Here is a 20,828-nt window from a genome sequence, read left to right as displayed (position 1 = left end):
TAAATTCACTGATTGCTTTGTAGCAAACAGTGTCAAAATATTTCCCAAGTTATGACATGGTTGATCAATACTGAATCTGCTAGAAAATCAGAACTGTCCCCATTAGTTTTCAATGTATTTTGACTCTGACCTTCAGCCTACAGAAAGGGAAGATGAGCAAGGGCGTTTCTGCGCATGGGTAGCCTTGCCCTTCCGTAACATCTGGGCCACACTCCCAGTGTCTGCTTCAGCAGCCTAAGCTTCCAAGCGATGAACTGTCCCCCTGGCAGTGTGACCCTGCAGCTGTCAAGGCTCCTGCTCTGACGTCCTGTCTCCAGTTTTCACTGTGAGCACACAGTAGGTGCATCAGCGTGGAGCCTTGCGCAGGAGTCTGCATTTCCTTTGCCGGAGACTCACGGCTTTCTTCCAATCCAGATGTAAAACCACAAGCTTGACTCTGAACAGCTGACTTCTAAAACCCAGTGTCACCCCCTTCCTGGAGCTAAAGCGTGACCTTAAATTGCTGCAGGTCACATCAACCGCATTCTGACAAGGTTCCCAGATGTGAAGTGGGGGCTATCACCTGGAACCCACCAGGGAGCTCACTGTGGCCCTGCAGAGGGGCCCCGCCCCACCCTGCCCCCTGCTGTCCCACTGAGTACCAGGGCGAGGACATAGCCAGGGCTATCCCCAGGGACATCCCCGAGGCCCCCACACCATCCAGGATAAACTAGGCACAACAATCCAGTGGTTAACAGACAAAGTGACCCTGGCGCTGCTGGACGGCCTCTGTTGTTCTTTGTAGCATTTGATTTTCCTTTTTGATGTTGGTTGATATCCAGGTGCATATCAAGCCAGCATCTCTTACACCGCAGCATTTAGTTTGGCTGAACTGAATGTCACCCAGAAAATAGGGTGGCAAATTCAGTTGGCTGTGTCACTCCTGAGCTTCTCTCTCTCATTTTGGAGGCTGCACCTCAGAAACAATTAAAATCCTCTATGCAAAGTGTACGAGCAGTTGTTTCTACTCATGCAATTGGGTTGCTCAACACTCTCAAAGAACTCAGGATCACAATTCCAAATGAAACACATTTTCTTCGACTGTGAGAACAACTCCATTGCAAAGTTTTAATCATGTAAATTCTGCTCTTTGAAAGATCTGCTGGGGCTTTGTTCATTTCCCTGTCCCATCAGAGAGTGCCCTCCGAGAGTTCCTCGCCACCAGCGTGTCTGTAAACTTGGGTCTTCTTGTGTCTTCTGTCCTGCCAGGCAGGCCCCCCCGTCCTGCAGTGGTGCTGGTGTTGTGCGTGGCCACTGCATGGCAGCGCGTCGGTCGCTGATCCGTGTGCGACGGATGTACCACTGCGTGTTAACTCTGTGTTTCTGTAACTGTTTGCGCTGCTAGCTGCTACACTGAAGCAACCATGCTGTTCTCAAGGCAGTCCACCCTTGATGATTTAGATGGACCAGACGCTGTTCCTAAAACGAGCGAGCGCGCTCGGCCTAGGCTCCGTAAAATGCTCAGCATGGACATGTCCTCCTCGTCAGCTGACAGTGGCAGCTTAGCATCCAGGTGCTTACCTCTGCATGCTCCCTCCCCTGTGCGTGGCCCTGAGAACCTGGACGCACCTCATCTTTCTGTCAAGAACTTGCATGCCTCACGGAAGCATGACCACCGCCCTTCAGAGACATCCTGGTTCCCAAGACAGCTTTCCATGAAGCTCCCTGCTCCTTAGTTCTTGTCTGTTAGCAATTTCTTAAAATTCCTAGTTGCTGACATCGACCTCCATTTTTCAAGCACTTCACTCTTCCCATTTTCAAAGATAATCATGTTCCCTACATTTGATTTAAAGCTTTCATAGGCAACCCTCACGGAGTGGAAAGAAAACGTTTTCTCATGATTTTACAAAAAAAAAAAAAAATACAGTAGGAAAAAAATCTGAAAAATCTGGGATCTATGGTCATTTTAAGTTGATACAGAATAAATCTGTTTTATTTGCATAACTAACACAGAAGTCAGAATACATCTTACCATTTATTGGCTTTGGGACAGAATGTGATCATGCAGTAGGATGTATCACCTTTGTAGATGACAATTTGTTTTGTTTGGAAAAAATCACTCCTGGCCTGTTTCCTCACTGAATCCTACCAAGAAGCAGTGATCACTGAGGACTGAAATCCTCTGCACGCAATCCAGACCTCCTCCTTTGAATGGCCGTAAGTGGTCTGCAGGGGGTCGGCGGCAGTCTGTTCATCCTGACAGGAACACACCCTGATTCAAAATCGGTGCCACTCGGGCAGCTCACGGGCCAAATCGGAGGGCGTCACCTGCTACAGTGGGCAGGGCCCGGTGCTGCCGCAGTGCCTCCCACAGGGACGTCCTCTGCCGACAAGCTCAGAGGGCATTCCACCCCCTGAGTCCTGGAGTGCCCTCAGCCCCTCAGGCCTGGGCGTGGTCCCAGACACTGCCTCCAGTGACTACCCACTGGAGGTGAGACCTGATGGAGCTGGCTCCAGTGATCGGAGGGCTCCCTGGGGTGAGGGGTCAAGTCCATGGCCTTCCTAGGAGGCTGTAACTAATTGAGGTAAGTCTCAGCAAAAGTCCTGTTGGGAGCAAGAGTCCAGGACCCTTCTACCTGATAAGGTCATTTAGAGCCAGGGCACTGGGGATATTCAAGCTGATCGAGCACTAGGGTTCTTTGGTCACAGGATGCCAGGAAGGGCTCAGCCGAGGTTCCTTCGCCACCCATGGACATGTCTACATGCATGGTCCATGCATTTGAGATCCCAGTGTCTAAGGAAGCTGCCCGCCCCGGCATGGCATGCAGCCACGCTGCCTCTGGGGAAGCAAGGGGCACATCCCCTGGCTCTGGCAGCTGCCCGTGTCGGGACAGGCAGCCTTGAGAGGACGCCTCCTGCTTCAGGGCCAGCCTGCTCTCCTTCCCTCTAACCTCCCTGCACACACCGGCAGGGGAAGGAAGAAGAAGGGGCGCAGAGGGAGAGGATTCGGGAGGAAAGCGCAGGCAGCAAGCATAGGGGCTGCTAAGACTAGAGCAGCTTCTGGAAAAGAACAGTGGAGGAGGAAGCGGCAGAAGAGGGGAGGTGGAGCTGCTGGAGCGCAGGACCTCACCTGGCCCAGCAGGCGGCTTGGGGAGCACTCTGGCAGAAGACGCAGAGCTCGGAGAGCAGGGCCAGTGGGCTGGTCTGGTGGCAGTGCAGTCTACACACCCCTGGGGAAAAGGCAGAGGCTGGGGAGGCGAGGAGGAAATGCTGGTGTTAAAGAAAGCGACCTTTCTAGTTCAGCCACGTTCCCTCCTGGACTGGGTGGGTCCCTCGAGTAGGACTGAGTAGAACACACCCGGTCCAAACCCACCCAAAGCTGGCATGGCTTCTCCTTCCCACACGCTCTCCGCTCTTCTTTGAAAACGCTCCCGCGGTAGGTGCTGCACTGTCCTGGTTTGGAAACTGCGCACTGGACTCGGGGCTCTGATTCTCATGCTGTAGCAGCACCCGGGCGAGGTGGGTCTTGCTCCTCCAGGGCCGTGACATGCTCTGCTTCTGAGGTGTGCGCCCACTGTCCTCCTTGGCATCCAGAGACCACTGTCGCCTTTCTTCAGATCAGGAGCCAGGGTCCCGGGCAGGCCAGCAGGGGGACGGAGGGAAGTGGGGTGCGAGCTGTCTCACGTGCCTCCGCGCTTCCGCTTGGGTTCTGAGTGCCTTGAGCATGTGGGAGGAGCCTGAGGAGGGCGGGTGCTCAGACAGGGCCCCGCGCCCGTCCCTGTCTCGACAGCGAGCCCACGCAGTGCACCATGCTGTACTCGCGCCAGGGGACCACGGAAACCATCGAGGAGGTGGAGGCCGAGGCGGAGGAGGAGGTCGTGGGCCCTGTGCCTGAGCTCCAGCTGCAGCTTGGGGACCGCCAGGAGGAGGAGGAGGAAGAGGAGGAGGAGGGCGAGGAGGACGAGAAGGATGAGGAGGACGAGGAGGAGGAGGCCGGCCTCACTCCCGAGGAGGAGCTGCCTCAGTTCTCCACCGACGAGGGCGATGTGGAGGCCCCGCCCTCCTACAGCAAAGCCGTGAGCTTCGAGCACCTGTCCTTTGGCTCGCAGGGCGACTCCGGGGGCAAGAACCACATGGTGGTCAGCCCCGATGACAGCCGCACCGACAAGCTGGAGTCCAGCATCCTGCCGCCCCTGACCCACGAGCTGACAGCCAGCGAGCTACTGCTGAACAAGTAAGGGTGCCCCTCAGCGGGGCCAGCCCACGCGGCTGGGTGCTGGGAGCGAGCATGCGCAGAGGAGGCCCCCATGCACGGGTTCCTGCGCCTCGCTCTCCCCCTCCCAGGGCCTCCGTGCCCACGTTCACCCCCACAGGAAAAGCCCTGACCCACGTCCAGGGTGCTCTGAAACCCAGGACTTCTGAGCACTGACATGATGCAGAAGTGGATGATTTCATACCATGAAACCTTGTTTCATGCAGGGAAAATATTAAGATATTGCGTCGGGTTACCTTCAGGCTATGTGGATCAGACATAAATGAAACATGAGGAAGTTCACATTGAGAATTGGGGCCCAACCCCACGAGCTCTCGTTTTGTATGTAGATATTCCAAAATCTGAACTCAAAATCCAAGACGCTTTCATTCCAGAGCATTTTAAACACAGTATGCTCAACCTGTGTTAGGTCATCTCCAAACAAAACATGGGACCCAGGCAGCAGGGTGGGACTGTCCTGGGCAGTGAAGCTGAGCGCCTGGGGAGCTGGAGACAGGAGTCTGAGCGGGGCCCCTTCCACAGGATGTTCCACGACGAGGAGCTTGAGGAGTCGGAGAAATTCTACGTGGGCCAGCCCCGGTTCCTGCTGCTCTTCTACGCCCTGTACAACACCCTGGTGGCCCGCTCCGAGATGGTGTGCTACTTCGTGGTCATCCTCAACCACATGGTGTCCGCCTCCATGATCACGCTCCTGCTGCCCATCCTCATCTTCCTCTGGGCCATGCTGTCTGTGCCCAGGCCCAGCCGACGGTTCTGGATGATGGCCATCGTCTACACCGAGGTAGGTGGGACGGTGCCCAGGCCCCCTCAGGGCCAGAGTAGTGTTTGCCACGGGCACCGAGCGCACGCAGGCTTGCACGACGTGCCACTGTTCACATGGGCAGGTGCTCAGATCCCTCCACCTCACAGCCAGGGCACGGCGGGGCCACGGCTGCCCAGCGAGAGGGCCTGGTTCCAGACCTGTGGCATTAACCACTGAGATAGCAACAGTCTTCTGCAGAACCAAGCAGGGTGCCCGCTGCGGCTGGTGCCCAGGGGCACTGACCTGCCCTGGGCAGTGAGGAAGGGTAGCTTGGTGCAGCGTGTGCAGTGCCCAATCTCGAGTTCCCCACCCCACGCCACAGAACCCAAGCACACGGGAACCTGAAGGGCCGAGGGTGCGCTGCCAGCATGCTCTCTCACGTGAGGGAGGAGCTAGAAGCCACCTGCCAGTCCTGCGGTCTCATTCCCATCCTGCCCCATTAAATAGGCCTGGGGGGGTTGGAGAAAACACCTCAGACTGCCTTGCTCCCACGTTTTGTGTTCTTCGGCCTGTGCAGAAGGTCGGTTTTCCTCCCTGATTCTCACTTCCAACAGCCCTGTAACTGCTTCTTAAAGTACAGGCAGAGCTTGGACGTTTGTAGGTTAACAAGTAATTCAGCCATCAAATTAAAACAGGGTCATATAGTAAAACGTCTGTTTTAGTCAGCTTTTCCTTGCGGTGGCCCAAAACTGGCAAGAACAATTTAGAGGAGGAAAAGTTTATTTTGAGCTCATTGTTTCAGAGGTTCAGCTCATGGTTGGCTGACTCCGTAGCTCTGGGCCTGAGCTGAGGCAGAACATGGTGGAAGGAGAAAAGCATCTCAGAACATGAGAGAGGAGGAAGAGAGAACTCTGCTCACAGGGGACCCAAAATATAAACCCCGAAGGCACACCCCAGAGACCCCTCCTCCAGCCACACCCCACCTGCCTACAGTCACCACCCAGTTGACCCATGGGGGCTAAGCCACAGCTCTGGTAATCCATCATTTCACCTCCAGCAGTCTTGCATTGTCTCACACGTGAGCTATAACAACGTCTCACAGGTACTCACAGTGTGGATAGCGTGAGTCCTGTTTCCATAAGAATGTAAAGGCAGATGCACCCCGAGACTCTGGCTGACCTGTGCACCACAGCCTTGCTGAAGTCACCCATTCTGACTCGTGCCTCTCAGGGAGGGCTCACCCCGACACTGCCCACTGTGCGGGCGTTTATCAGACCCCGGTCCCACCCAGGAGGGGCCAGAGGAGGCCACAGGAATGTGCAGAAGGAGCAGGAGCAACCTGTTCCGCTCTCTTGGTTCCCCTGGGACTGTCCCCTTTCTGCCGGGTCGAGGAGGGAAGCAAGTGGGAAGTGAAGCTGATGCTGGTCCACTCCACAGTCTGAACCCAGTACCCAGCACTGAGCCCTGTGCTAGGCACCCTGGTCCACTCCACAGTTGAACCCAGTGCCCAAGCACTGAGCCCCGTGCTAGGCACCCTAGTCCACTCCACAGTCTGAACAGTGCCCAGCACTGAGCCCCATGCTAGGCACCCTGGTCCACTCCACAGTCTGAACAGTGCCCAGCACTGAGCCCTGTGCTAGGCACCGGGACACACAGACTCGCAGAAGGAAATGGTTACTTCTGCTCTTCAGTGACTGACATACTAACTGGCCTGCAGAGATAAGGACAGTGACAATCACACACCAAAGCTGCACATGTCAAGCAAAATACGCCAGGCTCAGGAAAGCTTGATATGCATTAATAAAAACCACGTCCTGAAGCCTAGAGATCAAACCGACACCTCACATGAAGACACAGATGCTTCTATTTGACTCTTTCCTAGACGTCGTATTTTAACAGCTGAATAGTTCTATAAATACCTAACTCAGTTAGCATAAGAGCCGCGGTCCCTCCATGGCCTGCTGCCTCCAGGATGGAGTGAGATATCGCTCCAGCTGGAGGGCAGAGGCCGCGAGTCTGACCTGCTTACAGCTCCAAGTGACCGCATGTGTACCCACCACCAAAACCATATGGAGAGGTTTTCCTCTATGGCTGTCCCCGGAAGGCCTGGCATGCGCTCTCTCCTCCTCTGCCTGTCCCCGGAAGGACTGGCATCCAGCTCTCTCAACCTCTCTCCCTGTCCCTGGAAGGCCTGGCATCCGGCTCCCTCCTCCCCTGTCCCTGTCTCTGAAAAGACTGGCACCCGGCTCCCTCCACCTCTGTCCCTGTCCGTGGAAGGACTGGCATCTGGCTCTCTCGCCCTCTGTCCCTGTCCCTGGAAGGACTGGCACCCGGCTCCCTCCTCCTCTGTTCCTGTCCCTGGAAGGCCTGGCATCTGGCTCTCGCCCTCTGTCCCTGTCCCTGGAAGGACTGGCATCTGCTCCCTCCTCCTCTGTGCCTGTCCCTGAAAGGCCTGGCATCTGCTCCCTCTTCCTCTGTCCCTGTCCCTGGAAGGCCTGGCACCCGCTCCCTCCTCCTCTGTCCCTGTCCCTGGAAGGCCTGGCACTTGGCTCTCTCCTCCTCTCTGCAGGTAGCCATTGTAGTCAAGTACTTCTTCCAGTTCGGGTTCTTCCCCTGGAACAAGAACGTGGAGCTGAATAAAGACAAACCCTACCACCCGCCGAACATCATAGGCGTGGAGAAGAAGGAGGGCTACGTGCTGTACGACCTCATCCAGCTCCTGGCTCTGTTCTTCCATCGCTCCATTTTGAAGGTAGGTGCCTGGTCCTCTGGTCGGCTCAGCCTGATGTGCCTGTGGGCCTCAGTGTCCCTGGGACCGGGACCTCAGGGGCCGTGCACAAGTGTGGTCCTCTTTCAGGAACGCTGCAGCTGCGTTCCTTCCTGGACGTCCCCTGCCCCTGTGATGCTCACGATGGGACTCGTAGTGAATCGTCCTGTATTTCCACAAGTCACAGTCGACCCACCTGGGGTCTGGCGTCAGTGCGTGCGGTGTCTTAACACCAAGGCAGGGAAGGCCACCCCGGTGGAAGCCAGAGCATCAGAGGGCCCAGGTCTCCAAGTGGGGTTTGGCCACTTGGCCTGGAGCCCTTGTGGTCTTCAGCATGAGAGGAAGGACCCAGATCTGGGGTGGAAGCCTGGCCTGGAGACCAGGTGCTGGGGCTCACCTGCATCCAGCAGCACCTGCCTGCGTGACTTCTCGGCCTCCCGCTGTGCACTCCTGGCTCCTGGCTCCTCGCTCCAGCCCTGGTCCCATTGCCTCGAGGCAATGGTGGACCCACGCCTGGAACAGAATCCTTCCCTTTCTTTTTTATTTTTTGGTACCAGAGATTGGACCCAGGGGTGCCTAACCCCACTGAGTCATGTCCCCAGCCCATTTCATTTTTTTTACTAAAAAATAAGTTGCTTAGAGCCTCACTAAGTTGCTGAGGCTGGCGTTGAACTTGCCATCCTCCTGCCTCAGCCTCCAGAGCCACTGGGGTTACAGCTGTGCCCGCGCACCTGGCTGAACCAGACTTTTTGAGTAGAATCTCAGCAGTTTTGTTTCCGGAGAGCCTGGGTGAGCCAGGTGTGGCCTCTCGCCAGGCAGAGAGGGTGAAAGGGTGGCATCATCCTTCAAGGGGAGACGCGCGGGTGAAGGTGGGTGGGGCCGAGCCACCAAGGCTGCTGAGTGTGATGCTCAGAGGCCAGCCGTGTGTCCTGGGGAGTCTTCTGCTCGGGGACACGTCCAGAGACTACGGTCTCACCCCTGTGCACCTGCCAGATTTCCCTGCGCCCCCTCCGTGTGCAGCCGAACCTGTGGGGCCGCTCGGCCGCCCCCGCTCCTGGGACCTCAGCGGTTCTCGCTGGCGAGCTTGCTTAGTCCCTCTTGTTTCTGATGGCGAGGGACGGTTGGGGCACAGATGCTGCAGGCGGGAGCCAGTGTCCCGCCTGCCACCAGGCCTCAGTGGTCCCGTCCTACCTTCTCAGTGCCACGGCCTGTGGGATGAGGATGACCTCGTGGACGGTGGTGACAAGGAGGAGTCCGAGGCCGAGCTCTCCCTCGGCCACGGCAGGAGGGATTCCTCCGACTCTCTGAAGTCCATCAACCTGGCCGCCTCTGTGGAGTCTGTGCATGTGACCTTCCCTGAGCAGCCCACCGCCATCCGGAGGAAGCGCTCGGGCAGCAGCCCCCAGATCTCCCCGGGGTCCAGCTTCTCTTCAAACAGGTCCAAAAGAGGTACTGTCTCGAGGCCTGCGAGTCCCAGCGGCCCCAGGCCGCTTGCTCTGCCAGTGCCTATGGGTCCAGGGGGGAGTTTATCGAGTGTCTTTAACAAACATCATGAATCAGAGAGGACTCTGAAGTCAGACGGGCCGCGGTCAAGTCCCCCTTGGCCGTGGATCTCGTTGCCTAAAACATCTGACTCCTCCCAGGAACAGGACTTCAGATACCGTGGCCGGGGCCGCACCCCCGGTGCTCAGGAAGTGTCAGGCACCCTCCCTGGGCCTCCTATGCAGAAGCCTCCCAAGCGTGTCAGAGTGCGTGTATCGCAGCCCGCGATGGAGATGCTCTGTCAGTGGGGACTTCAGCAAACCTCTCCTGGAGGGGCTGGGCTTGGCGCCAGGGCTGTCCAAGGCGTGTGTGTAGTGCCTCCGGAGCCTGCTCCAGCGGCTGGTGCTGGCAGACGGGGCTTATTGGTTTTTATGTGGAGAAAGTAGGATTTGGAAAAGGCATGGGTCATGGATCCCGTCTGGAGAAGCTGCAACCTAGGACTCTATTTGGCCCAATAAAAATTGTTCTTCCAATGTGTTTCTTCCTGGGACAGAGATGAAACACGGTCCCAGGAAGAGCCATCACTGGGTATAAAAACCCACTGGCCTCCTGTAGCATGGAAGCAGGGTGAGAGGGCAGGCTCCTACCTGCCCAGTCGTGCTCATGAGGCACATTCCTCCCTCGGGACAGCTCAAGCCACCCCTCCTCCGCGTGGGCTTAGGCCTTCTTTGGCACTCTGTCGACAAGCCTGTCCTTCACACTCCACGGGGTTTCTTCCATTCCTTGTTCTCTCTAGGCAGCACCAGCACCCGGAACAGCAGCCAAAAGGGCAGCAGCGTTTTGAGCATTAAGCAAAAAAGCAGAAGAGTGCTTTACATGGAGAAGCTGCAGGAACACCTGATCCAAGCCAGAGCGCTCGCCATCAGGAAGTGAGTACCAAGAGCCATGCTTGCTGTAGGGCGGGAGCTGGCGCACTCACTTCCCGCCTCCCAGGAGGCCCGGGGAGCAGAGGAGGGACTCTCCTCCAGGAATGCCATCCACTCTCCGCAGGCCAGGCGGCCTGGGGTCCCGCTCACAGCAGCCTCTCCTCGGGGCGGGAAGCTGCTTCCCAGTGCCGGTGTTTCTGCACACGCCTTTTCCATCGCAGCCGTCGATGAGTGATTCCAAGGGCTTGGGTAGAGACTGCAGGCACGAGCAGGCCCGCGGAGAGGGTGTGATGGCGGAGCTGCAGGGACCGTGGAGACACAGGGGAGATGGCTAGCTCAATGTGCAACAGCTGTCCCCAGAACTGCACAGTCCCTCCCCTGCTGAGGGTGGAGGCAGCATCCCAAGGGCCGACACAGCTGGGATGGCACACGGGGAGTGAGCAAGGGGCCAGCCCAGAAATGGGCAGAGTCCAGGAGCGCCAGCAGCACCCTAGGGTGACCTGGCACTGAAGCCAGAACCAGAGCACAGTGCACACAGGCAGAGCCTGGAGAGACCAGCCAGAGCCAGGGGCACAGTGGCAGGCCGGAGCCAGGTGGCAGACCCGGCCGTGCCTGGGAGCCCCGACCCCACAGGGGCCCGGGACTGAGGGGCTCCTAGTGTGCCCAGGTGGCAGCCTGGCCCTGCAGGTCTGGGTGCCCTGAGTTCCCCAGCACCGGGTCTCACAGAAGAGGAGACGGAGCTGTAGAGCCACGCAGCCCGGTCCAGGTCCTACGGGTAGCTGCACACCCAGCCCTCTCCCGGGCTCCATGCCTCTCCGACATGCTCCAAGCAAGAGAGGCATGGCAGCCGCCCAGGCACGGAGCTCGCTGCCCCCCGTGTGAGCAGGCCAGTGCCCGGGGCACCCCGAGGCTGAGGGAGCACCCTACCTGGAGAAAGGAAAGCCCAGGAGGGACAGAGGTGTCTCTGGCCGCCTCTGCCGCGGCCCTCCTGGAACAGTGGGTGGGCTCCTGTTTTGCAGGACTCTGCAGATCTACGTGCCCATCCGCCAGTTCTTCTACGACCTCATCCACCCGGACTACAGCGCGGTGACCGACGTGTACGTGCTCATGTTCCTGGCTGACACCGTGGACTTCATCATCATTGTCTTCGGCTTCTGGGCCTTTGGGGTAGGTGGGGGGACAGGACGGTGGGTGCCCGTCAACTCTGAGTGGCGGCTTTCCATCCCGAGAAATGCCCCTCATCGTCTCCTCCCCAGAAACACTCGGCAGCTGCGGACATCACCTCTTCGCTCTCGGAGGACCAGGTCCCGGGGCCATTTCTGGTGATGGTCCTCATTCAGTTTGGAACGATGGTGGTGGACCGAGCCCTCTACCTCAGGAAGACGGTGCTGGGCAAGGTCATCTTCCAGGTCATTCTAGTGTTTGGGATTCACTTCTGGATGTTCTTCATCCTCCCTGTCGTGACTGAGAGGTGAGATTCCGAGGCTGCAGTGTGGCCAGCTTCCGCCATGCAGTCCTCGCAGCCCATGCCCCGGCACTGCCAGCACAGCAGAGGCGGGCAGGGTAGTGCCAGGGGTGGGAAAGTCCAAGTTGGAGTCTGCTCAGTTTGCACACGTCCCCAGTGGGAGTCGAGGCTCCAGGGTATTTTGATTGTACTTCATCCACATTCTCAGGGGCGGGGTTTTCAGAGCACGTGTAGCCTAGTGGTCAGGGCTGTGTGGCTGTGTGGCCTGGCCTTAGTGGTCAGGGCTGTGTGTGGCTGTGTGGCCTTAGTGGTCAGGGCTGTGTGACTGTGCAGCCTGGCCTTAGTGGTCAGGGCTGTGTGGCTTTGTGGCCTGGCCTTAGTGGTCAGGGCTGTGTGTGGCTGTGCGGCCTGGCCTCAGTGGTCAGGGCTGTGTGTGGCTGTGCGGCCTGGCCTTAGTGGTCAGGGCTGTGTGTGGCTGTGTGGCCTGGCCTCAGTGGTCAGGGCTGTGTGTGGCTGTGTGGCCTGGCCTCAGTGGTCAGGGCTGTGTGTGGCTGTGCGGCCTGGTCTCAGTGGTCAGGGCTGTGTGTGGCCTGGCCCCACGCATGGCTGAATCTCAGAGTATCACGCTGAGTGAAGAGGCCGGACAGACGAGCTGGTGCTGCATGTGCCTGAGTCCAAACTCCAGCCGCCCCGCAGCGCGCCGGTGCAGACCAGGGGCCGGCTGCGTGTGGAGGAGGAAGTGAAAGGAGAAGGGACCGGGAGGCCCCAGAAAGCCCCAGAGTGGGGCCACAGGTCCTCGGCTCAGCTGGCCCCAGGATTCATGGTGTCTGTGGGAACGTCGAGCCATAGCTGGCTGCACGCCTTGGGTCTAGTCCTTCTGTCTGGGCCACTTACATCCTAACAACGCCGTTAGAAGAGAGAAGCTCTTCAAAATCTGAGTTTGCACACGGGTCCTTTTCCGCATGTCTTTGGGCAGCGTGGAAAGCCCTAGAATGAGCTGCAGGCCAAGGAAAGAACTGGCGGGAGCCCTTGAGTCTCCCACGACCTTGGTCCCAAAGGGGAAACTCAGGCTTACTTTTCTTAGACGTGAAGAAACTAGACTCTAAAAGAGCGAGTGGGCAGTGGGGCACGACCTGGGCAGGTGCAGATACTTCTGCTCTTTCCTTTCTGTTGTGACACGGTGATGATTTTCTTTATTTGCCTACTCTGTGGGAGGCTGGGCTTGGACCCAGTGCTTCACGCTCCCCACGCAGGGCTCTACCACCACACTGTGTCCCCGGCGCTTCACAGATTTTCATTGCACTAAGAATAGGCTTCCTCCGAAGGCCAGGTGGGGGTCGAGAATGGACACACCCTGCCTCTGAACACCTCCCGAGGTCATCGAGTGGAAGAAGCACCTCGGGGTCTCAGCAACGCCTCAGAGAATGCCGGTGCCACATTCGCCCGTGATGGCCCTGACGTCACCTTGTCAGGAAGCTAGGACTGGGGGGGGGGGGGGGGATTGGGACGTTCCGGGACGTGGCTGCCTCCAGCCCTCTGCAGGGGAAGCCCGAGGGAAGAGGGCTGAGCACACCCCAGGCCCTACTTCCTGATGAGGGAAGCACAGCCTCTCAGGGGCTGAAGACAGTGACCGTAAAGAAAAGTCAGTGGACAAGAAGAACCATCAGGGACGGCCACCACCCAGAGGTCCTTCAGACCCACCCTGAGGCCCTGAGGAGGTGGCTGGTCGGAGCTCAGGGCACAGGCCCACGTCTCCCTCCAAGCCAGAGCCACAGACCAGGTCCTGCAAGTGCCTGGCCCGTGACCCGTGTCAACAAAAACAAAAACTCTGAGGCTCCGCTTCTCAGAATCCTTTCTCCCACGTCTTCCACAGTATAGGTCTTCTTAAAACCTATGATTCTTTTAAAATACACATTTTTTCCTTTCCTGAGCTCCATATTGGCCTTTGGCAGCTGCGTCTTCCCGGCTGTAAGAAGACTTTCTTGGCAGAATCACTTGGTAGTGATCCAGTTTCATCGTGACCTAAGCGACTGGACAGTGCAGGCCGAGGGTCCGTTCCCAGGAGACGTTCTCAACTCTCAGATATTCCTACCCCCCTTTCGCCTTTGAAGTGCTGTGCCGTGTTGCTTAGCACTGCCTTAAGTGAGAGGAGAAATCAGCTTCTCGTTTGTTTGTTTGCTGTTACCAGGGATTGAACCCAGGGGTTCGTAACCCCTGAGCCCCAGTCCCAGCCTTTTCATGTTTTATTTTGAGACAGGGTCTTGGTTGCTTAGGGCCTCACTTAGTTGCTGAGGTTGACTTTGAACTTGCCATCCTCCTGCCTTGGCCTCTTGAGCTGCTGGGATTATAGGCATGAGTCCCACGCCCAGCTAGGTTCTTGGTCTTTGATTTTGTGTTTTCATTCTCAACAAGTGTCTTGTACCAGAAAAGCGTCCCCTTCCTTCACCTCCCTGTGTTCCCATTCCAGGAAATTCAGCCAGAATCTGGTCGCCCAGCTGTGGTACTTCGTGAAGTGTGTCTACTTCGGGCTGTCCGCCTACCAGATCCGCTGTGGCTACCCCACACGCGTGCTGGGGAACTTCCTCACCAAGAGCTACAACTATGTCAACCTGTTCCTGTTTCAAGGGTAAGGACACCATGTGGCCGGGCGCTGGGGGGGCCAAGGCAAAGGCCCTGAGTGTCCAGCTGGGATGGGAGGACAGGGTTGGGAGACCTGGAACGCTCAGGGTGTGGGCAGGGGAGCAGACATGCCTGCTTCCCGCCCTCCTGTGTGCGGTTGCCACACGCCTGGCCAGGGGTTGTCCTCGGGTCATCCATGGGGCAAGTGTCTACCTCAGCGTCCTCACGATTACCACAATGGTGGAGTTGGACTTCTGGCCACTGCGTAGCAGGCTGTCTGTAGCTGGGCTGTTAGATGCACCAGGCCTTTCTATGTACAGGAAGCACGTCCATTAAGAGGAGCCTTCCTTCCTCCTGAGACCCGAGTGCTGCCAGATTACTCTTAAGAGCAGGGTAGCTCTGGAGCCTGTGCCCTGCAGGTCAGGACCAGCCAGCGTCCCTCTCCCTGCCCGGGGCCTTGCAAACCGGCAGGACCCTTGGCTGCCCCGCAGCACAGTCCTGGAGGTGCACTGGTGTGGCTGTCCCTCCTTGCCCAGCTGGGCTTCATTCACTTCTAGCCTGGGCCGGGCGTCTGCCAGGGCTTGGTGTCCACTCCAGAGCTGAGGTAGCCCACGAGCAGCTTCTGAGTGACAGGCAGGATGGACGCTCGCTCCCCAGCCTGGGAGGAGCGGTCCTCAGACCCCGGGCCAGCTGCTCTGAAACACACTGGGCTCCAGGAGGCTGAAGCCCAGGACCTCAGCCTCAGCCTCCTAGAGGCACTTTGCCCCAGGTCCGCTGCCCCCACTGCCAGCCCCAGCCCTGCTCCTCGGACCTCACCCTCAGCACGTGCCACACGCGCTGGGGCCTGACTCCTAACTCATCACCATACACTGTGCCCCAGCACCCTCTGGCCAGCAGCCTCAGGACGTGAGCAGCCATGGGAAGCCCTGACCGCCTCGGCTGGTGGAGGCAGAGGCCCCATCTGTTAGGGCAGCAGAAGGCAGTTCAAGAGGGAGGACTACTGGTCCACAGTTGGCCCACGTGAAGACGCAGCCCACGTCGGGTCTCCCGGGGAAGGTCCCGGGAGAGGCCCAGGAGGAACCAAGGAACGCCCAACTGGGGGACACGGGGGCCCCCCACGGTCTCTAACAGGTGGCTGCTGGCAGGTTCCGCCTCGTTCCGTTCCTGACTGAGCTGAGGGCAGTGATGGACTGGGTGTGGACAGACACCACCCTGAGCCTGTCCAGCTGGATCTGCGTGGAGGACATCTATGCCCACATCTTCATCCTCAAGTGCTGGCGAGAGTCAGAGAAGGTGAGGCCCGTGCAGGCGCTGTGGCCGTCCTCCCTCTCACGGGGGTGCCTGTGAGGTCAGTTGGGGTCCAGGGGTGTGGCCAAGCCACTGGAGGACGGCGCTTGCCTTGGTCCCCACCACAGCTAGGCAGGCCTGGGCTTTGTTGGGGACAGCGTCCAGGTGTCCTATTCGGCCACCATGTTTTGCAGCTATACTTTTAAAAGAAGAGGTACTGGGTGGCTGTAGTACCTGGCTACTCCTGAATGCTCTTCTGGGAACAGAGGGAGCGCATGCAGGGCAGGGTGGGCGTGTGTGGCCCATGTCCACCTCCTATCCACTCTTGGAGGGAAGGACAATTTAACCTTTTTCTGCAAAGGGAAGAGGTTGAATATTTGAAGTGCAAATATTTGCTTATTCCTCCAGGTTGAGTACTGAGGTTTTAAATATAAATAAAATTACTATTAATTGCTGAATTTTTCAAACGTCAAGCAAATGAAAAAAAGAACCACTTGCATCATACCAATAGAAACACCCAACTGACATGAGCAGGCTGTAGGAAGAGTCTTTCTCAAAAATAGCCTCTTTGGAAGAGTCTCCTCTAAGGGAAAAGTCTCCAGTGCATGCTGCAGCTTGCCCTGGGAATTTCAGCTCCATCAACAGTGCTGTGTGTCCTCTGGGTTTACAGGGGTTGTGGGATTGAAGGAGATGGCAGTGTGCTTAAAATCATATTAGCATGTTCTTATTTTCAAGGAACATAAGATTGACATAATAACAGAAGGCCTTAGTCTGTTCCCTATTGCTAAAACAGAATTCCTGAGACTAGGTAACTTTGTAAAGAAAAGAGGTTGACTGGTTCATAGTTCTGGAGGACAGGATGGTGCTGGCATCTGCTTAGCTTCTGGTGAGAGCTTCACACTATTCTGTGCATGGCAGAGAAACAGAAAAGCAGGTGTGTGTGGAAGAAAGGAAAGAGGGGTTGAACCCCCATAATAACAACCCATTCCCAAAAGAAAAATGTTACTCTACTGAAGAGGGTGGCCCCGTGTGGGCCCAAATGCCTCATAAATCCCTCGTCAGCTCTCCATGCTGTCAGGTTGGAGACCCAGCCTCACCATGAGGCTTTGTGAGGACAAACCACATCCAGATCATACCAGAAGGACATTTAGGGTCAAAACCAGGTAAGCTAGGGTCAGCAATCATGGCATGTGAGAAGGAGGAGAGACTGAGAATCACATGGTCAGAGTAGGAAAACATGAGGGGAAGCAGGGATAGTTGCCGTTGTCGACAATTTGAAATGTTGGAAAGAGACGCAGAGCTAGAATTCAGTTTTAGACAAACCAAACAGCAACGAAAACCAAATCAAGACAAGTAGGTAATGCTCCAGTGAATGTTGAGGGCGTAAAGAAGTTTCTAACAGGCGAAGCTCCTCCTGTGCTGCCTTGGCTGCCTCAGGAGGTGCCGCCAAGAAGGGCCCAGTACCCATGAAGGATCGCTGATGACTTGCGGCAGGAGCACTGGATCTGCCTTGGTGTGTTCGTCAGGTTTCCGTCACTGTAACACAGCGCCTGAGGTGAACCACCCTGAAGTTACGGAAGGTTCATTTTGACTGGTGGCTTTGGACGTGTCGGTCTGTGACCTGTGGCCCTGTTGGTTGCTGAGGGCCTCTGGCAGCACAGTGCATCATGGCGGGAGGCTGCAGCAGGGGAGGCCTGTCCAGCGTGGTGGCTGGGACGTGAACAGCCCCCTGCTGGGCCTTCCCACGAGGCCCATCTCTCAAAGATCTCACCACCGCCGGGCAGTGCCATGCTGGAGTCCCAGCCCCCTGGGGGCGTGTCCCTGCGCGCTGCAGGACTTCAGCTCCGTCGCCATGGACAGAGGGACCTGCTGTCCTCGTGGAAGCCAATAGCTCCACATTGGTGCTTCACACTCAGCACCCACTTCATCTCCCAGGGGTGATCTGCAGCTCGGCATGTGAACTGGGCTCACTGGACCATCTGCCGGGTCGGTCCTCAGCCATGGTCACTCGGTGGGCTAGCGGGGGCTGGATGCCATTTAGTGGTCTCACGCACGTGCTCAGAGTCACTTCTGGCTCTCGACCTGGACCTTGCCCTCTGAATCTGCGGGAAATTGTCCCAGACCTCCTGCGTCCCCACCTCCGCCTGCCCAGGTTCTTCCTCTGAGGTGGCTTAGGATGTGCATGTGGCCCACCCGCACCTCCCTGCACGCGCTAAGTCACCTGACTCGCCGTCAGTGCCATGCCCGTGGCTGGACTGCGCTGTCCAGGGAGCAGTGACGAGGAACGCCTGTCCTGCACCTGGGTGAATCTCCCCAGCATGGCTGCCCCGAGGCTGGCCGTGTCTGTGGGGGGCCCCGCTGCCCTCAGGCTGGCCAGTGCTCCTCTGGACCAGCCTCGGCTCTCCCTCACCCTCCCTGCCACCCATTCTGCCCCACAGGAGTTCGAGGGTGGCCTCGAGTCAGGGGTTGGTCCTCCAATGGGACCAGCAAAGGGCCAGGCACACGGGAGAATTGGGGCTCTTTTTTTTTGGTACAATTGACCAAAACAAAAAACAAAACAGACCCCAAATTGCTAACTAACTGCTCTGTGCCTGCAACTCTGCTGGGCCTGGGGACACGGGGAAGCCAGGCTCGCCACAGCCCCCCAGCCAGGGGTCTGCCGTCCAGGGAGGGAGCCCAGTGGTCAGTGGCCATGGGATGGGTGTGGGACACACTGTGACAGAGACGCAGCTGACCTGGGCATCCGAGAGGCAGGTGGGCCGTGGGGACGGGGCAGGTGTCCGCAGTGTGAGCACATGGAGGGGCACGGGGTGCCGGGGCCACAGAGCGTCTCCTGCCCTCTGCTCCCAGGGAGGCCTTCGCCTGTCCCTCGCTGTCAGCAGCAGTCCGCCCACTCCTCACAGGGACTCCTCCCAGGCTGCAGGTGCAGACTGGGCCCCTCTTTCTCAGGGGCCATCCCTGACACCCCGAATTCAGACCACACTTTCCCAAGGGCCCCAGCACCCCCTCTGCCCAGCCCACTGATCCCCATGAGCTCTGTGATAAGCTCCATGTACCACCCTGAAGCAAGAATGGCTGCTCAGAAGGTGGACGCTGACCCCAGCTGGCAGGGTGGCCATGCCCCTGCTCAGGTGGCACAAGGAGCCTACTCGGCCACCTCCCACAACTGCAGGAGGCTGAGCAAGAATGCAAGGAAACAGGAAAGGCGGAAGCACCCGAGAGCTGAGCCTCGCAGGATGGGCCACCACCTGTCCAGGCTGGGAGGGCTGTCCCTTTGTAGAGCAGCCACAGGACCCAAGAGAGATGGCAGGTCCTCTGCCCTGGTCACACACGAGAACAGGGGGACCAACAGGTGAGCCTCAGAGACCCTGGCCTTCAGCAGAAGAGGTGACGTGGTCCCACCAAGGCAGGGGAGACCAAAACTGTTCCTGGTAGATAAAAGCCATTCTGGTTTGGAGGTGAGGTGTCCCCTGAAAGCTCACCAGAGACAATGCAGGAAGGTTCAGAAGAGAAATGTCGGTTGTGAAGAGTCTTAACCCAATGGGTGAATTAATCCCCAGGGGACTGAGTGGTGGCGAGTGGTGGGCGTGGCTGGAGGCGTGGCTTTGGGTACAGATTTGGTAACTGGAGAGTGGAGTCTCTGTGAGCTGCCTCCCTCCGCCACACTCTCCCCCGTGATGTCCTGCCTCACCTGGAGCCCCGAGTCTGGAGCTGGCTTCTGTGGACTAAGACCTCTGAAACCGTGAGCCCTCAAATAAGCCTTTCCTCCTCTATGATTTCTGCTGCTCAGATCATTTAGTCACAGCAGTGAAAAAGCTGACTAAATCAAAATTTTAAAAATAAATATTTAAAGAATGGTGAACTTCCTTTAACTCACAAAACTCTCCAGAACCTGAGGTTAGAGCTCTGGTGGACTGGGAGGGGTCCCTGAGAAATCTGAGAAATCTGCACGTTACGTGCACACACCTGTCCACTTCTATGTAAATATGTTTCCAGCTTTCAATTTTCAAATATTAAACTCCAGCTTTACTTTCAAAATAGAAAGTTAGAAATGGGGAGCTCCTGTCAGCGAAATCCCCTTCCCTGCCACCCCCTGGCCTCACGGCTGTCCTGGTACGACATCACTTGAACCCGTTCCCGTGAGTGCCTGCGTGCCCTTCTTGTGCCCCGTGCTCTGCCAGGAAAGCCTGCTCTCTCAGGGGCCCCGCAGGGTCTCCAGGGTCACTGAGCACCCAGCACTGCTGCAGCCCAGCCCCACTGCCCAGCCTGCTCCTGACTCACCACCCCGAGGGAGGCGGGTCCTCTGCCCTTGACCTGTGAAGTGCAGATTCCTCCCTAGGGAAAGTGAGCCTCAGGGTGAGTCTCCGGCCATGTTAGGGAGCAGAGGTGACCCAATGCCAGGTATCACAGTCTTGGTCCATTTCCTGTGGCTAACAACACCCTATCACAGCCTGAGTGATTGTGAAGGAGAGAGGTGTGTTGGAGCTAATGGTTCAAGTCTAGGGTTGCAGAGCTGCACCTGGTGGTGGCATTCTTGCTGGCAGAGTCCCAAGGACAAGCAGGACATCACGATGCCAGAGACCCAGCCAGCGGGCTCTTAAGGCAGCCAGCCCTGAGACAGCCATTCGGGGGTGAGCCCATGTGTGGAGGTAGGCCCAGGTCCTGCCTGAAGGTCCCGCCTCTTCACAGCTCCTAAAGGGGACTGGATTCCCTGTGACCCTTGGAGGAGGTAGAGCACATCCCAGCCTTGGCATAACCTAATGTGAAGTTAACTGAAGGGAAACCGTCACAAAGGAGCAACGCTGGAGCAAGCGTGCGCCTGTCCATCCGCTGTGGGCTCGCACTTAGAGCCAGGCTCAGCGAGCCTGGCTGGTCTGTGTTCAAGCCAGCGGAAGCCATTGCAGCCTCACCAGGGCCCCGAATCCTGTCCTGCCGCACCCCAAGTGCTGGGGCCAGACGCACCTTTCAGTCACACCAGTCGTACGACCTTGTCTTCGACAGCATGCGATCATGAGCCAAAAGCAAACAGCATCTTTCCAAGTGCAGGGAGAGGTTGGTTGAAAGGCACAGATTTTGCACATGTAGGGATTTCAAGTAAGTATCTTTTCCCCACAGAATTCTGGTTCCCTTAAAACCAGAAGGTTTATTTAGCAGGATATGTGACCTGTTGGTCCCTGGGTTCATCCCCAGCAAAACCCACAATGGTGGCTTTGAAGGGCTGTGACTGGCCCCAGGGGCCCCACGGTGGGAACAGGTGGGGAGCTCAGGACAGCTTCCCATGCTACTTC

At 57.5% G+C, this 20,828-nt stretch overlaps 1 protein-coding gene across 1 annotated transcript in view; it reads left to right on the top strand.

The window, feature by feature from the left end:
* PIEZO2 (piezo type mechanosensitive ion channel component 2) overlaps positions 1–20,828 on the top strand; it is a 356,262-nt gene that overhangs the window by 325,141 nt on the left and 10,293 nt on the right. Inside the window, exons 38-47 of the mRNA XM_079108940.1 lie at positions 1,385–1,552; positions 3,770–4,213; positions 4,775–5,037; positions 7,568–7,746; positions 8,961–9,210; positions 10,040–10,172; positions 11,189–11,336; positions 11,426–11,640; positions 14,102–14,260; positions 15,399–15,546. Of these exons, the coding sequence (XP_078965066.1) occupies positions 1,385–1,552; positions 3,770–4,213; positions 4,775–5,037; positions 7,568–7,746; positions 8,961–9,210; positions 10,040–10,172; positions 11,189–11,336; positions 11,426–11,640; positions 14,102–14,260; positions 15,399–15,546 (2,107 nt within the window). The remainder of the gene's footprint in view (positions 1–1,384; positions 1,553–3,769; positions 4,214–4,774; positions 5,038–7,567; positions 7,747–8,960; positions 9,211–10,039; positions 10,173–11,188; positions 11,337–11,425; positions 11,641–14,101; positions 14,261–15,398; positions 15,547–20,828) is intronic.

The sequence above is a fragment of the Sciurus vulgaris genome (genome assembly GCF_902686455.1).
Source record: "Sciurus vulgaris genome assembly, chromosome: 13".
Classification (NCBI taxonomy): domain Eukaryota; kingdom Metazoa; phylum Chordata; class Mammalia; order Rodentia; family Sciuridae; genus Sciurus; species Sciurus vulgaris.
This window is presented reverse-complemented; position numbering and strand designations above follow the sequence as displayed.